Source organism: Manacus candei, unplaced genomic scaffold (genome assembly GCF_025592945.1).
Source record: "Manacus candei isolate 608988 ecotype Guabito, Panama unplaced genomic scaffold, ASM2559294v1 h1tg000050l, whole genome shotgun sequence".
Taxonomy (NCBI): domain Eukaryota; kingdom Metazoa; phylum Chordata; class Aves; order Passeriformes; family Pipridae; genus Manacus; species Manacus candei.
In genome coordinates, this window is record NW_026138098.1 from 24,284,294 (window position 1) to 24,300,825 (window position 16,532).

At 35.5% G+C, this 16,532-nt stretch overlaps 1 protein-coding gene across 4 annotated transcripts in view; it reads right to left on the bottom strand.

The window, feature by feature from the left end:
- Nucleotides 1-16,532, bottom strand: part of DLG5 (discs large MAGUK scaffold protein 5) — a 102,550-nt gene that overhangs the window by 4,160 nt on the left and 81,858 nt on the right. The window contains exons 18-33 of one of the 4 annotated variants that reach the window (XM_051800739.1): nt 15,869-16,013; nt 15,228-15,349; nt 14,099-14,188; nt 12,662-12,830; nt 9,566-9,643; nt 8,741-8,903; nt 7,722-7,855; nt 7,009-7,173; nt 6,456-6,639; nt 5,365-5,513; nt 4,885-5,055; nt 4,060-4,256; nt 3,201-3,344; nt 2,874-3,001; nt 1,980-2,089; nt 94-203 (exon numbers count right to left, since the gene is read on the bottom strand). In XM_051800739.1, coding sequence (XP_051656699.1) covers nt 94-203; nt 1,980-2,089; nt 2,874-3,001; nt 3,201-3,344; nt 4,060-4,256; nt 4,885-5,055; nt 5,365-5,513; nt 6,456-6,639; nt 7,009-7,173; nt 7,722-7,855; nt 8,741-8,903; nt 9,566-9,643; nt 12,662-12,830; nt 14,099-14,188; nt 15,228-15,349; nt 15,869-16,013 — 2,259 coding nt within the window. Of the gene's footprint in view, nt 1-93; nt 204-1,979; nt 2,090-2,873; nt 3,002-3,200; nt 3,345-4,059; nt 4,257-4,884; nt 5,056-5,364; nt 5,514-6,455; nt 6,640-7,008; nt 7,174-7,721; nt 7,856-8,740; nt 8,904-9,565; nt 9,644-12,661; nt 12,831-14,098; nt 14,189-15,227; nt 15,350-15,868; nt 16,017-16,532 lie in introns of all 4 variants that reach the window. The other 3 variants (XM_051800738.1, XM_051800741.1, XM_051800740.1) reach the window with 3 other exon arrangements.

Sequence of the window (16,532 nt, forward strand, 5' to 3'; positions counted from 1 at the left end):
TGCTTATTGAAAGAATGTAGGATCTTTTGAATTACAGTGTAATTGGGTTAAATCACCACTGTGCTCCTAGTGAAAGTTTGATTAAATACTAACCTGTAAAATACTTGTTATACTCTTGTTCTATTTTTTGAGCTGTCTCAAATTGTTCTTTGGAATGTTTTTGTGTAACTTTGTCCCTCAGGAAGATTGAGTCTTTCTGCTCTCTGAAAAAGGAAAAAAAAAAGGAGAAAAAAAGAGAAACACCTTGTATAAGAGTAATTTTTTTTTTTAAATGGACTTGAAAAGATTCCCTCCAGTTGGGTGAATACAAAGCCTAATTCACGTGCAAGTAGACTCCTAGGCCCAGAGTGCCATCTACCGAGTTTCAGCAGTATCAGCAGTCATCAGGATCATTTCAGTGCTAATGAATTTATTTGCTGTCAGACCAAGACAGTAATTCTTTAAAGTTTCAGACACTGAGAGGTGGTTGCAGAAGAAAGAATATAATTTTTTCCAGTTCATGTGAATCATCATCTCATATACACTTTACTACTCCCTACACAAAGCTGGGCACAAGTACCACTCTTTTAAGGGCTTGTGAAATATCAAACATCAAGCAAATAAAATATTTCTGTTATCATATATATAACACATTTTTGAGATGCCTCTTTTTCTATTATAGAAGCTCTTGAAACACAAAAAAAATAGAGAAATTTACAAATGGTAAAAAAAATATTTTAATTCTGATCAAGGTTTGTAACACCCTCCTCCAAATGTGACTTAGGGTACCCAGTAGGGAATTCTGTTTAAAAGGAAGCAGAATTTATATTCAACTACTAAGGTCATATAGATACATACTGAAACAATATAAACATAGTTTCTTATAGCAGTGAGAAAATCAGCACAATTTAAGTCTACAAATAATTTTTAAAAATTTACTAAACTAACCTATCGCTGCTGTGGGGCATTTCAGAGAATGCCAACAGAACCTGTGCTATATGAAAAATGCTGTTTGGAAAAACCTTTGGTGCTCACAACAGGTGGAGAAATGTACCACTGCAACTTATATTGATGGCTGCTAGTTTGATCACTCTCTGTCACTTTGAAAAAAAAAAAAAAAGGGAACAGCTGTAAAGGTCACCATTCCATTTCCAATGGGGGTCAAGACATGACAGTTCCATTCATCATTCAAGTGCCCAGTCCTACAGTGGTGATGAAATACATCTAATGCTCTATGTTTTTCTTCCGCTTTAAAGTGGTGATACTTATCTTCTTTATTAAATAGATAGTAATCAAATTTACATACAGATCAAGAATATAAGAAGTCTACAATTTTAAAAATGAAGATAGCACAAGTATAAGATCTCTTAGCAAAAGTGTCTTAATATTCACGTGGGGAGATTATGTCACTTCTTGCCAAATCAACCTATCAAAACATTGAAGGTTTACTGAGACATCAGAGGAGGGACTGGGGTTTGTAACTCCCGTGTTCTGTTCCTGGCTACATTCAAGCAGAAAACTGACAATTACTGAAAGACATGGCTTGAGAAAACTACAATATACACACTATGTGCAAAAGGGGACTTCTTTTGCTTTTTTCACTGGAGAATGAAGGTGGGAAAGCTGAGGTTGTGAGGCCAAGGTATACCCTTGGCCCTGCTGAGAGGACAAAGAACAGCTTTGTCATCGTCACCACTAAACCCTCAATGGATCTGCCCCATATCTGCCTTACAGTTTACTACAAAAGGGAGCAGGAAAGATCTGAATCCCGCTAGGAGTACGTTCAGTTTAGTCTACACGGATTTCTTGAGAAGATTCACTTAATTGTCATGCAGCCCAAATGGAGTTATGACCATATACCTCATAGTGGTTTTCATGAGGATTAATTTCCCCATTTTAAAGAGATTTAAGATGACTTGGATGAAATAAACAATAAAGGTAAAACAAGCTTATTTTAAGCTAAAATAAACATCCCTGAACTACACCCCTCACAGACTTACTTGATTTGTTTAGCATTTTTGTAGCGAATAAAAATTACAATAGGGTAGATATGAACACTGTGGAGCCGTTCGATGGCATGAGGAGCGATGTCAAGCAGACAATGACAATCCTAAGATCAAATGTAAATGCAAAACACTCATTCAGTTAAAGAGCACAAGCACACATGCAAATACCCCATTTCTCCCCCTACTTAAATCATAGCAACCCAACAGAATTTGGCTATTCATTTACCACCTTGGCACTATCGAGCAATTTGTACCCAAAGGATTTATAACAAAAGACAGAAGATGAAAAACTGCAAGAAATTCCATTCATAATACCAAAAGCATGCATTGATAGAAAAAAAAGTAGTTGAAGAACTAATGAAATGAAAACTAAAACTGAAATATATGCAATATATATTTTGTCAAGTTTAAACACTCCTATTAATTTTCTCTTTCAAAAATCATAAGCAAACACAAGTGTTAATAGGACTTTCTGTGTGGTTTGATTGGAAACTGTAAGGAATGTGCAGACTTAAGGTAATATCTATCTCCAGGATTATTAGGATGTTTATTTCTATACGACTGCATTAAACTGAATAGTTAAAAAAAATTAAATCCTTGTTTGGCGAGGGTAGAGGGTGGAATTTAAGACAATGATTTCTAACTTTATTAAATAATACTGTAGAAAAACGTGGACATTTCTAGTTTCTATAAAGGTGAGTTTGCATAAAATAATCTTTAAACAGTTACATGCCAAAGTGAGGTAAGTTTTATTTTATTCAGCGGCCTGGGGAAGAATTCCCTAAATGTCTTAATAGATGGCAATAATAAGTTAATTTCCACCCCCCAACATAGTCTGACTTCATACTGTAAACTGTACAAAGAACTACAGCATTAAAATTGACTCACCTTTTCTGTTATCTCTTTTATTGAGGCTACAGTTGTCACATCAAAATGTCCACTCCTCCGTTTATAATCAATAAACAGACAATCCTTCACACCTCGTTCAATGGCTTGCTGGGAAGCTTTCATAACCTCTGTTTCATAGAACCAAAAGAGATCCACCTTCATCATTACTATTCCTTAGGCACAGAACAAAGCTAAGAAAAAACACTGTCTGCAAATTCAGATTCTTGGGAGTTTTATCCATTTTGGTTTTATCATTTAGTTAATTTATATAGAGGTTACTGTCATGTATTCCAGGCATGAATAAATTGGTTATATTTGCATACTTACCAAGAGGACATCTACGAAACTTTCCCGGGCATTCTTTGATCAACATGTCTTTCACAGCATCAATTAAAGGTCCTAGAATAAGGACAGGCCTAGGAGAAGTACAGTCCACTTTCTGAACACGCTGATATGCCAAACTTGCAGAATCTACACACACAGAAGAGATTTACTTGTAGAAGTATAAATTATTTTCCTGGAATTCCTCAAATAAGCAGAAGCACCCTAAAAGTAATTATGAGAACATCTCCCTTGCAAGGGCTAAAGGCCTTGACAAGTACAAAAAGTGTTCAGTCATTATTGCAATTTTTCCACTTAATGGTTTAAAATAGACATTTTTCTAATTGAACCTGGTGTTCCATTAGAAAAATTGAACTCCCCACCTTCATACAGACTAAAACCAATCATCCTGGAATGTGTAAACAATACACAATATTTGGTGTCTCTGGCTTGACTTGTCGAGCTCTTAAAAAGACGTAAGCATTGCAATCAACATGATTTTTGTAAAGGAGTGAAGAAATAGAAGTGTAGATTTTTTTGAATGATGTGCAGAATTTCTCTCTAGACTAAGCAACCTGGACAGAAATAAAATAATTGAAAGGAAGATCAAAACTATGCTTCAAAAAGAATCTCCCTCTCCAAATGAAATAGTATGCCAATAGGTCTAGGAATAAACTACCAAAAAATTATTTTGAAACACTCTGGCTTGTAATTTAATAGAAAAACCCATGTTATTAAAAGTAATAATCACCATTTGTATTCAGAGCAAGCAGAAAGTAACATTATTTGTTGTGTTGTGCTGCAGTTGATTAAAAATGAAAGAGAAGGAAAGGAACTGCCTCCCAAGTGTAACAAAGGTACTTGCCATCCAAGAAAGGAATTGAGTCTGTACTGATTGTATCAAGAGCCAGTAAATCTTTTCCATCTTTGGAACCACTTCGCTTGTGTTTATGCTTTCTTCTGAAGAATGACCTCCGTGCTGCTGCTGACAATGTCTTAGATGAACTGTTTTCATCTTTAGCCTCAGACATGCTGTGTCTCCTGTAGAATTCCTGATCCATCCTATAATGAGACAGACCAAATGGATGGTATTTAAACTTATATTTTTAAATTTTTTTGACAGTATCACTGCTGCTTTTGGGACATGAAAAATGAAATGCTTCTCTCAAGCCTTGGCCTGAGTATCATCATAGAAACTCAATCCAAAACAAACAATAACATAAACCAAATAAAAAGCATCCGAAAACTTCACACTGCCACAATTTCCTCAGAATTCTTGTAAATAGCAGAATGGCAAAGAGGGTGATCACTCTGATACAGGTAGGGCAAAATTCTCAAGGGCAGAAGTGGTAGTATGCACCTATTTGCCAATAAAGGCAGCCTCGCACAGAAGTGAAGATCCCATTCTTTCTGTGGAGCTGCATGTTATGCTCATCCTCACAAATAATTCATTAGCAATACAAAATAACAGTTTTGTGCAGTCTGATTTTATATCATCACAAATATTTTGGCCACATAACAATATAGTTAATTCAATGTTATTAAAATATGCATACTTAAAGTGATATCTAAGAACTACTATCTCCCAGAAAGAACAGAAGCAAACAAGTATTTTAAATCACATCTCTCTAGTCGGACTTTTAAAGGCAAATACTTTTTAAAGATAAATACTGTAACCGAGGTTACTTACATATATTTACTTGGAATCTGTCCTCTTTCCAGCTTCTGAGCATTCTCATCTAGCTGCCAAGCCATCCAGCAACCAAAATTTCCCTGTGGTAGAGTATCATCCACATACAAAATGTCATCCTTTTTAAAGCTTAAATCCTGTTCCACCTCTGCCAGACGGTCATAAAGTGCTCTGGAAAGGAAGACATAAATAGGCTCTACAACCGGTCTCCATCAACTCAAGGGAAGAACACACATACCTTTTTTGAAAAGTTAACAGATCAGTGGCACGTTCTACATTTCAAGAACAAACAAGTTTACAGCAAAACATGCAGACTTACTATAAGACAGATTGTGTCCTCACCACCAAAGACTAGTTAGGACAAATGGGTAAACTTCAAATTTTAAAAAATGTGGCAGAACTGATGTACCACCTATCTCGTGGTGGTCAGCACACTATCCTAACAGCCTTATGCTGTCATTACCAGTCATGCTCAAATACCTGATGTAGAATCCATCTCCAGGAAGCTCTTTTATTTTATTAAACTCTTCTATTCTGTATTGAGTCTTTATTTTGATGTTTTCTCCAGGTTTCAACATTTCAAGATAAGCTTCTTCTGCTGTTTTATTTCGCATATCAATGGACCCATACTGCAAAACAGAAAACAGAAACCCCTGGGTGTGAAATTGTATCTTAACAAGCAATAAAACCAGGTGAGCTTGAAAAACATGCAAAATTATTTCGTTTTTCTCACTGGTAGGCTCTATATACAAATAAATCTTGTCACTTAACTCTAGTACAGTTTGCACCTTAAGATGTCTAGCAGGAGACTGAGACATTACATTGGAAAACAAAAATTGAAGTGCACACAGCAGGCACGCACAGTGAGAGTGCCTGCACTTCTTGAAAAAGTTTTCCAAGTGTAAGCTGAAAATCATAAAATTCACACTGAAAAAAATTTAATATTTTTAGGAAAAGCAAGTGGTCTGAAGGAAGTCATAAACATGATCACAAAGCAAAATCTCCATCTCGGTAGTAGAGGTGCAATGGGAGAGTCTCAGTACTCAGTTGCATCTGAAAAGCTCATAAATACATATGTGTTTATCATCTTAGCAGTCCTGACAAGTAAATGAATATTCAGATGCAGAAAGCAGAGTCAAAGACACATGATATGGTTTTCCCTAAAGTCTCATTAGAATTTCACAGTAATAAGATTATTATTATTCTCTGTTTTGCAATATCTTTCATATCCTTGCCTTTCCCTATGTACAGCAATTGGATTCAAAGATTCCTATTTAGATGAAGGGAGGAGATGTTTATAATTCCAAGTGGTCATACGTGAGTCCTTCACACTTTCAGGCATCTTGTGCCATCAACAGTGATAATTCTCCAGGTCCACATCATCTGCTTCTCATGTGTTGCAGCCAAAATGTGGGTTATACATTCTCATCATTCTTACCCAGGTTTTGTGGCAGGAACTAAAGATTCACAGAACATTTCCCACTGTGGGACAGCACAGCACTTGGTACCTCCCTCTTTAGACTATCCCAGCCACTTTGTCAGTATGCTGCACACTTTTCTTAAGAGCTTACCTCAAGGATCATGTCACCCAAGACTAGTCCATCAGGTCCTTTTGCTGGGCTATCATCATCTACATCTGAGACAAATATTCCATACAGGTTTCCACCACATATCTGAATCCCAAGATCGACTTGGGATTTTTTAACAACAACAGTTCTAGGTTCAGGAGTCCTTTTGTTTGTGTCCACAGGGCCCCTTGTGACAGAAAGAAATAACATGTATACTAGAATTTAAAAATTTGCATTGCATACAATCAACTAGTCATCTGAATAATATATATTTACATAAATATTATTCAGAATAGGTCACCTACAGACACAATCTTACATGACAAACATCACCGTTTCAACTAAACCCTTCTTGTAGTAAACTTTCTTCACTAACAGATCCCATCTTTCAGAAACTGTCTGAAAACATGTACTTTTATCCTGGGGTCTACTTAACTTGCCTGCTGGCTTATTTCAACCAGACACAGCATTCACAAAAGTCAACTTTGTTTTTTAATACCCTCCACATCCACTCTGACCGTTTATTTTCCTTTAAGAGAAAAGTTTTGCTCTCTACCTTAAGGAATTTCGAGGACTTGTAGTTGGAGTGGTTTGTTTGGATGGCGGTGTCATTGTTCCTTCATCCTGTTCACTCACAGTATCGATCACGGAATGATTGTCAGGTGTTGCAGCTCCACTGCCTTGAGGGGTGGAATGATTACTCACAGGTTCTAGGCGAGAACTGTGAGGGGAAAAAAGACAGAATAAAAGACTGGTGGGCTAATGCCAAATGTTTTCCACTCAATTTTTAATTTGGCTGTAAATCAATTTTAAATTAAGGGTGAAAAACCCCAAACCAGCATGCCACTCTAAGTCTAAGAGAAAGATAAAGCTCTGTTTCAAAGTGTAATCATGCATCAAAACAGGATGGGTAATTTCACTAAGTCATATGCCTTCTCTAATTAGCTTATGGAAATTCCAGTTATGAAAAAAAGAATAAAAAAGATTTCAAGTACTACAATGTCACAATTCAAGGAAGAAGTCATCCTGGGTTTTAGTTTAGTATATTTAAGGATTATGCCCAAATAAAAGAGAAAATGTAGTTAGATGCATCGAGCATTTTTCTTTTGTTTTTGACAGGCACATATTCACACATTACTTTTCTAAGCAATTACACTTCTCATCACCAGAAACGTGCTCACGTTTGCAAACATATTACATGTACAGAAGTTGGCTAAATAATTGCATGGACAGGAGAGCTGTCTTTTTTCCAAGTCTAGGCAGCCTTACCTTGATCGTGAATGATTGCCAAGCTGATACATATGTGGGTTGTACTGAGCCAGAATAGTGATGGTGTCGCACTGCTGCCCAATGATTAGTCGAGCCTGTTGCTCCGTAGCATTCCTCAAATTTATTCCATTAAACTATGGAAAAATTGCACAAGCCAGGATGTCAAGCTTTCTAATGAAAACTAGCAAAATCATTCTTTCAGTGTTCTAATTAGTTTCATGTCTAAATGCTGACTTATTTCCACAGGAGTAAATAGGACAATGAAAACGTAGCTATATTATGATTCCTAGAGTTTACTGCTTGGAAGGAATCACAATAATTTTAAAATGTTTGGTAACCTGACCAGGAATTTAATAATCTTTGCATTGTTAAAAGACATGCATTCTGAGTTGTGCTATAATTTGATGTCACTGATTAAACAGAAGTTGATTCAGATCACAACTCTGAGTATATTCAGAATTTAAAGATAAACTCAGATCTACTCAGGTCTGTTTTAGCATCATAAACACACTGTGGAATAGAAGATACTTTAACATGATCTAACATTTACAAAGCAGCTCTGTACTTTACAAGATGCTACTCCATGTGTTTATCTAATACCCTAGGCAACAACATGACTGAGCCTACCTGAGTAACTTTTTAATTCGGTGTCTCAGCTAAGGATATGGCACAGCAACAGCAGCATGAAACTCGGTAAAAGCCAGTTGCTGGAATATTTACTCACCTTACCAGGCAGAGTATGGTGTTGAGACTATATTGTTTTAAGTACTGAAACTAGCTTGCTTAAAAATTAATTACATCTATATAAAATGGAATGTAGATCTACCATCAAAAGACAGTATTTTTATGATAAAGCCTGAAAAAAGTCACAACAATCACAGTTATGGAACATTACAATACAGAGTACTGTTCTCTACATCTCACAAGCTTTCACAACATAATGTTTTGGGGAAGACAGTTATGGCTGCAGTCATAACAATTGATTCATTAAGCCATAGGAATAGTAAGCAAACAATTACCTCTAGTAACTGATCACCATACTCAAGGCCAGCTTGATGGGCAATGCTCCCACCTGTCACTTTAGAGACAAATATTCCACCATTTTCTCCGCTCACAATGGAAATTCCTAGTGGCTCAGAACCCTTCTGCACTTTAACATGACGTGGCTCTTCCATGTAGGGCCTTTTAAAGGAGATAGTTAAAAGTGATTTGGAAACAGTTGCACTCAAACCATCACAAATGTCCAAATACATGCAATACTTTATGTCTGTCTGAACTGTAACAGTAAAATAGGTTTAAACAGGTACTTAAAAAAAACCCACTACTGTCAAATGTCTTAAATGCATTCCTTTAACACCATGCAATGTACAGTGGCAGAAGTAAATGTATACCAGGTACATGACTGCTCTAAAAATTATGGCAAATATGAATTATAAATCGTATGGTCATGAAGTTGGCAGGAAAAAAGCTTCCAAATGCATATTATATGAAAGTAATTGAAACACTGTATATAATATGTCATTTACAAACCATATTCCAGAAAGGTATGTTACAAATAAAAATGTTGGGAGTCTTCATTGCCAGTGAAAATAAACATAATGAATAATAAGGTGGCAAACCAAAGGACAACAATGCACAAATATCATATTTCGTATTTGTAAGCTGGAAAACATAAATTAGTAATGAAAATTAAGCAGTTGCAAACTCAAGCCATTAAGACAGCAGTTTGCATGGTAGCATTACAATTACCATGCAAATTCTCCTCAGGGCAATTATCCAAACATGTAAAAAAAGCACAAAGTGCGCAATACTGCTCGAGAAGGACAACCTTAGATCAGGCCAACCTCAAACTCCTTAGTGATGAGAACCTAGGCCTAGGAGCCACAGGGATTCTCAGAAAAGACCTATTACGGAACAGATATCTGAAAGATGTAGAAGATTTGAGAAGACAAGAACACTTAGAACAAGACAAACAGCAGTAAGACACTAGTAAGTATAATAAGAAAATGGCTTATACAAAAGAAAACTCGGATACAGTCCTCTTTCCTCCCCCCATATTTGGGATGTATCCACCTGTACAAACAGGGCTGGTCCATTCATGCCATTTATAAAGAAACAGTAGCCTTCTAAAAAGTCCTGGTTTATACTACTATAAACTTAATAACGTCTGCACAGCAAGAGGCATCACCAGATATTAACAGTTGAGTTCACTGTGAATGAAACAGCTTGGGCATCATGTGTGGTGTATTTTTTATTTTAGTACCACTATAATGCATTTGACATGCATTAATTTGAATATTTTCTTTCCTAACATTTCATTATATCATAGACATTCTCTAAATTGTGCCAACTGCCTAAACTATTTTATTGTGCTGTTCAGAGACCAGAAAAGTTAACTGGACTTTATTCACTTCCACTAATGTGAACCAGGCTGAGGAAATGTATTTTTGGGAAGAATAGAATGTGGGGCTGGGGGTAGAGTGAAGGGGACATTGTTTCATAATTATGCATGTTGCCACAGTCTTTGAAGGTATCCATCTGGTAGCCTTAATAATAGTTTCCCAGCTTATGAACGCAGATATGATAAAGACTGGTTGCTGACACAAAGGTAACTCTTTGACACAGTCATATCACTGTTACAGGTAATGCCCTCAGCACTTGTCTGAGCACTGAGCACTACATCTATCAATGCAGTGAAGATAAGATTTACTTATTGCTGAAGCTCATATTTTTTTGCTTGTAGCCTAAAATAGCTAAACTCCAATAACTCACAGAAAACGAGAATTTATGAACTTTATTTTTTTTCACTCATTATGAGCATGTAAGCCATGATGTTATATGAAGATTCTTAATGTCACAAAACTTATCAAGGCATACTATCTCATTAAAAACTAAAATTACATCTTTCTGGATTTTGTTTATTGTACCTTTCTGCTCTTCCATCTACCCCACCCATCTTCAGCTTGTTTGCTTTGGATTGGAATAAGAAGGAATCAAAACAATACAAATTACACAGGATCCTATCTTAGAATTCCAGTAAATACAAAATGAAAGATAACTATGCATGTAGTAGAGAATCAATAATAAAGAAAAAAAGAATGATAACATTAAAAAGGTGTCTTACTTGGTAAGCAGTGTTATTAAAATCAAGTGAAGCACACTTTTCTATAATATTTAGACTGTCTGCCAGAATCACTAAACACTGATTAGAGCAAAAGTCTTAATTGATCAGAACTTTTAATTTTCATTTAAATTAAAATCAACAGGACAAACAGAAATATTGATTTATTTTTTTAATCTGTATTATTATTAATTTTATCTGGGGAAAGGCCAAGTGAGTTATTTGTATTTTGTGGGGAATAGAAAGATTATAAGACAAAAAAAACCCATTTAAAATACTATGTAGACATCTTCAGACATTGTCTTAGCATAGATTTAAGTACCTACTTTCCTAAATTAAGAACACTTTGTGTTTGTTAGTTTTTTTGGTTTGGTTTTGTTGTTTTTTTTTAAACCCACAAGTAAACCTTAGAAGTATAGTCTTTTCAGAAAGTCACTCTAGAGTATGGTTTGTACATAAGCATGGCAAGAGCAATGGGGTTGGAACCTGGAACTTCAATCATCTGATCAACATTGATAGAAATTTGTTATTTCCCAGAGACCAGAAGATGTATCTTGAGCTCAAAGACACAAAGATATAGGGGTGTCAAAACCCCAGCTTGTTCAGCTGAACACTAATCATCAGTCATGTGAAAGAGAAAAGACATCTGACTTTGAATTTGCAAGTGACAATTAGAGGAACATTTATAAAAGAACACACTGAGTATATGTAGTAAAAAAGTCACACTGAAGTAAGAAAGAATGAAAATTCACAAAAACCTCTTTACATTTCCTTTCAAAGAAACACTTTCCTTTGTACATAAGACATTCTAGAATTACTACAATAACTTAATCACAAATTCTTTAAACAAGACAAAAGTTTTATATAGCATTTTGTGGATAACTTTTTATTACTACCAGAAAAGTCAGAATACAGAATATCCTTACTACTTTATCATTCACATTTTTTATGACCAGTGCTTTTACGTAAATTAAGTATACAACGGGGTCTTGAAGTCCACATAAATGTAATCTATTCCAACATATCATAGCTCCTTTATACTGCCAGAATGGCATTCAGCTGCCTTATTGTAAATAAATACCTGATCCAAATTTGTATCTTACTGTTCTATGTTTTGAATTTGTACAGACTTTCATATATTCAGTTTAGCCAGATCGTGATAAAATGAAAACAGATGTCCAAGACTGATACCATAAACAATGTATCTTGAAAAGGCTCACCATGAGATACAGGCAGTCATTAAAACACAAAGCACATGTTTTTAAGAAAACCATCAAGTCAGATTCAAATTCTGCAGGCAGTTACACATATACTTAATGCTGCTACTAGCAGTGGTCCAGGTACAGCCAAAGGGATCAGTCAAGATAGTAAAATTGCATCTGTACAGGTGGATATGTTCTTCCACAGTTACGTCCTTAATTTTTCATGTTATCTGGCTACATTGAATCAAGGCACAGTGGTTAGAGCACATATTCTGCAATGCTAAGGCACCTGATATTTAGTTATCAGATATTACTAAGTCTTAATTTTGTTTAGATTTCCAGAGCACATCTGAGGTAGTTCAGCTGAAGGAGTGTATTTCAGTTTAGACACAGAAGAAACAAAACCTTTATGGAATCACTTATTTTAAAAATCCACAAAAAGTTCTCTTACATACTTTGTAAAGAAAATAAATACATTGACAAACAGGACCTGAGACGTACCTCTGCACCTACATATTTGTAATTTAAATTAAATTTTCACGTTCCTTCAGCTTAATAAACACACAAAATTTCCTCAGATACATTTGTATTAAAACCAAAAAAGGCAGGGACCTTACCTATCTTTCCTACGTTCTCCAATAGATACTGGGCTAATGGAAATCCTAGGTAGTGTAGAAAGAGAGTTCTGAGACTGGCTGCTGGCGAAGGAAGATGTTTCCAAGTTAAGAGGTGACTGGGGAGGAGTTATCAAGCTGGGACTGCTACATTCAGAGTGTGACAAGGAGCCTAAGAAAAGTCAACAGTTGAGTTTTAGTATCCTGTATCTGTCACTGTTTGCAGATCTACACAGACACAGTGAAACACACCACACCCATGTGAGACAAGAAAGAGGACTGACTGTTCACTAGTTCTATTAGTCATGCAAGGAGCTTAGGGAGACCAGGTAACTAATTTCAGACAGTGCAAATTTACTGTCCTTCATGACTACGTGTTAAATCTGTCCTCTCTAAGTGTGCATACAGCTACTGCCATTCTCAACAGGAGACAAGGTTACAGACAAGCTACACCATAAGCATGTCTAAAAAGACTTAGTAAGGCAAAGTTAAAGAAAAATAATAAAAAAACAGGAAAGGAGAAGTAAAATAAAAATTTAATATGTAGGTTTATTTTCAAATAAAATATTTATGTGCAGCTCTTCCCTTTTCATAGGAGATATATTATTCAAAAAAATAACAGAACCCTAGCATCCAGCATGAATCATACACAGAGACAGGAAAGCTCTGAAATTTCAAACCAGCTTGACATGACTTTGCATCCTTACCCTGGTTGTACCCTCCCTAAGTAATCTACTGAACAAATGCCCTGACACAAACAGTTTGCTTCCTCTGAAAAGCGAGAGAAAATAAACCTCAAATTACTAACCACAAATGAAAACCATTTTTAAGAATTATACTTGCCCAGTTAGGAAAAGCACTGCATACAGTACTTTAAGGCTACAGAACATCTGAGCAGTCATGGCAGCGAGGAGTTGCCAATTGCTTGTCAGCAAACCCTTAATTCTACAGCACGCCAACCACTGTTTGTATCATGTCTTTAAATAGTCTCCACCAAGCAGTTTTGAGTGAAGTACTGAAATATTTTCACTGCATTTCAAAATATAATTTACAATCAGTGATGTAATAGTAAGAAAATAATATACTTAAAGAATGAAAAAATGCAGGTCATTTCACTGTTAAAACTTTCAAGGTATCATTCTAGAAGAAAGTACAACTATAAAAGATACTCATACATAAGAGTAAGCAATGCTTACTCTTACTTTTTGTCTGCACTTTTACTTAGTGTGCCATGTACTCTAGTCAACTAACAGAAAAAACAAGTTTCATTAGAAAGTTTTTTTTTGGTTTTTTTAACATTTCTGTGGCAAAACGCAGATTTTGAAACCTTAATAAAACTGTCATTTTAGATTTCAGCGCCATCTGATTTAACAACTGCAAAGACTTTGTATTGGTAATACAGAAAACAGTGTGACTAAAATTATTTATGAAATAATTCACCTCTGTCAGAGCCCATCATGGACCTTGGATATCTTGGTGTTAAAGGGATCTTAATTCTTTCTGTTCTGTATTGCAAGTTACTTGAAGAACCTATTTTTAAAACAAGGAAACATTACAATGAGAGAAGTAAAAGTAACTACAAACAAAAAAGTACATTTAGATTCTACTTCTTCAATGAGCATTAAAATGGCTTTTGAATGATCAAGTCGTAATTGTGAATATCATCTTTCTAGTGAATTATCTTGATTACACAGTCAGTATAAACAGAGCACAATGCAGCTATATAGTATATATGCACTGTTCATTCCTGTATGAAAAAATATGTTGAGTATTTTTCTATCAAATGAAACTTAACTTGAAGTCCAAGCAAGATCTAACATCTCTGTTTACTAAGAATCCATGGGACTTTGCAAAAGACATTTAATTATTCTGATTACATTCTGCTTGGATGAGCACATAGTCATTGATACTGGTTGCAAACCATTATGCCCCTTTTTGCTGTGGTTACAAAGCTACCATGCTCTATTCAGATGCAACTGCCAACCACTGATGGAATACAGGGAACACAAACATGCACAAAACCCCCAGTTATTACATAATTTAAAATTTAAATAAATCGAAAGTGTTAAAATATCACTGCCACAAAGCATGCATTTGCTTTGGTATCATTAGGCTAGGCATAAACAATTTTACATGTCAATCAACTAAACATAAGCATAACTTATCTTCAAACAATACAGTTTACATTAGGTCATTAGTCATCCTTGAGTTTTTGTTCAGGGGGCTCTCTCCTTTTCTTTTCTTCCCTCTACCTCACTGAGCCTCAACCTCTGGCTGTGCCTCCCTTCTCTCTAAGGGTACTTTCAAAGAGTAACAGGCACAGAAAGGAGAATCATTCACACACACAGAGCATTTCAAAGACACTGTAAAGAACTGATTAAACACAGCTACTTCTGGGGAACACTTTTAGTCATAAACTCACAAAAAATGAAGAAAAGGAACACAGGAAGCCTTTAAGCTTTGCTAGCTATGACAATCCCACAACATGGGCACTTAATGAATTTTCCATTTATTATTTGTCTCCAATATATAGGAGTCCCACAGGAAATTAAACAGAAAAGCTAGTTACCAAGTCTGGCACTAGATGGTAATGAATTTGAGCCATGAGATGCTCTTGTACGTGAATTTTCAGAGTAGTCATTGGAGTGTTTATGACTTAGGTCCAAACTCAGGCGACCTTGATGCTGGGAACTACATCAAAAGAAAAGGACAATAGGGCAACAGTTAGAACTGGGCAAAGAACTGCAGCAAACAGCAACTGGCCAACAAAAAATTTTGGTTAGCCCCATGCTACCGAATAAAACAAATGCTTCTCTCCTTCCCACTTCCCCATTGTCCCATCATTTTATGAATTTAGAGAAGTCAGAGGAAAAAGAGTGCAAAGTACTATAAAAAGGGGGAAAGGTTTATTTGTTTTGGCAAGAACAAGAAAAAATATTAGAAATTAGTTAATTAAAAAAATTAATTTCTTCAGTTAATTAAAAAACTTTGTCAGTATCAGTCAGTAGGACACAGTGAAACCTAATCCATCAGTTACTGAAAAACATGAAAGCAACTGCCACACCACCTCTATGCAATAATGGTTTTGAGAACCCTGGATCAAAATAACACACAGCAGCAGCATGTTTCAATCTTCACTGTATCAAACTACCAGAAGCAATTTCATCCTAATGAAAACAAAATGTTAAGGAGATACAAATTTCAAAACACCTGGGATGCAGATGCTGATGACATATCTGGCTGGCAACTGATGGGCAATTGCTGGTGTGAACTCTATGGCTCCAGGCAGTATAGATTGGATTTCTCATGACAGCAGTCACTGCAGGGCACGGTGCTAAGCTTCTTGGTACTGTCCCTGCTTAAGATGACAAAAGCACATTCTTACCAACATTATTAGCATATAAACTACAGATTTAAAATATATATGTTTTTATAATTATGTATTCTAACATGTATGTGTATGACAAATAAAAATATTGGCATACAAATAAGTTATTAAGTATGTAGGACACCTTTTAGATAATTTATGCATATTTAAAATCTGGTTTATAATTTTGTAATGAGGCAGGAATAAAGTGGATTATATTACCAAAAATGAAGCCAATCACTGCATATAATTTTAATATGCACTGGTAAATAAAAGATTTTCTCTCTTTTCAAGTATGGAAGTTTTTTATACAGCAACAAAAATTCTGCATTTCTCTTTGAATAGTCATCTGACTGGCACACAAGTTTTTATTTGGTACTTGAATTGACTGCAGCTAAAATTATTCTGGTTCTTCTCTTTTGTTGCCCCAATGACTCCTAGTTCTAGTGTGACTTGAAATTCTAGTATTTCAGTATTTATTTATGAAACTTAAACTGTTCTTTTAAG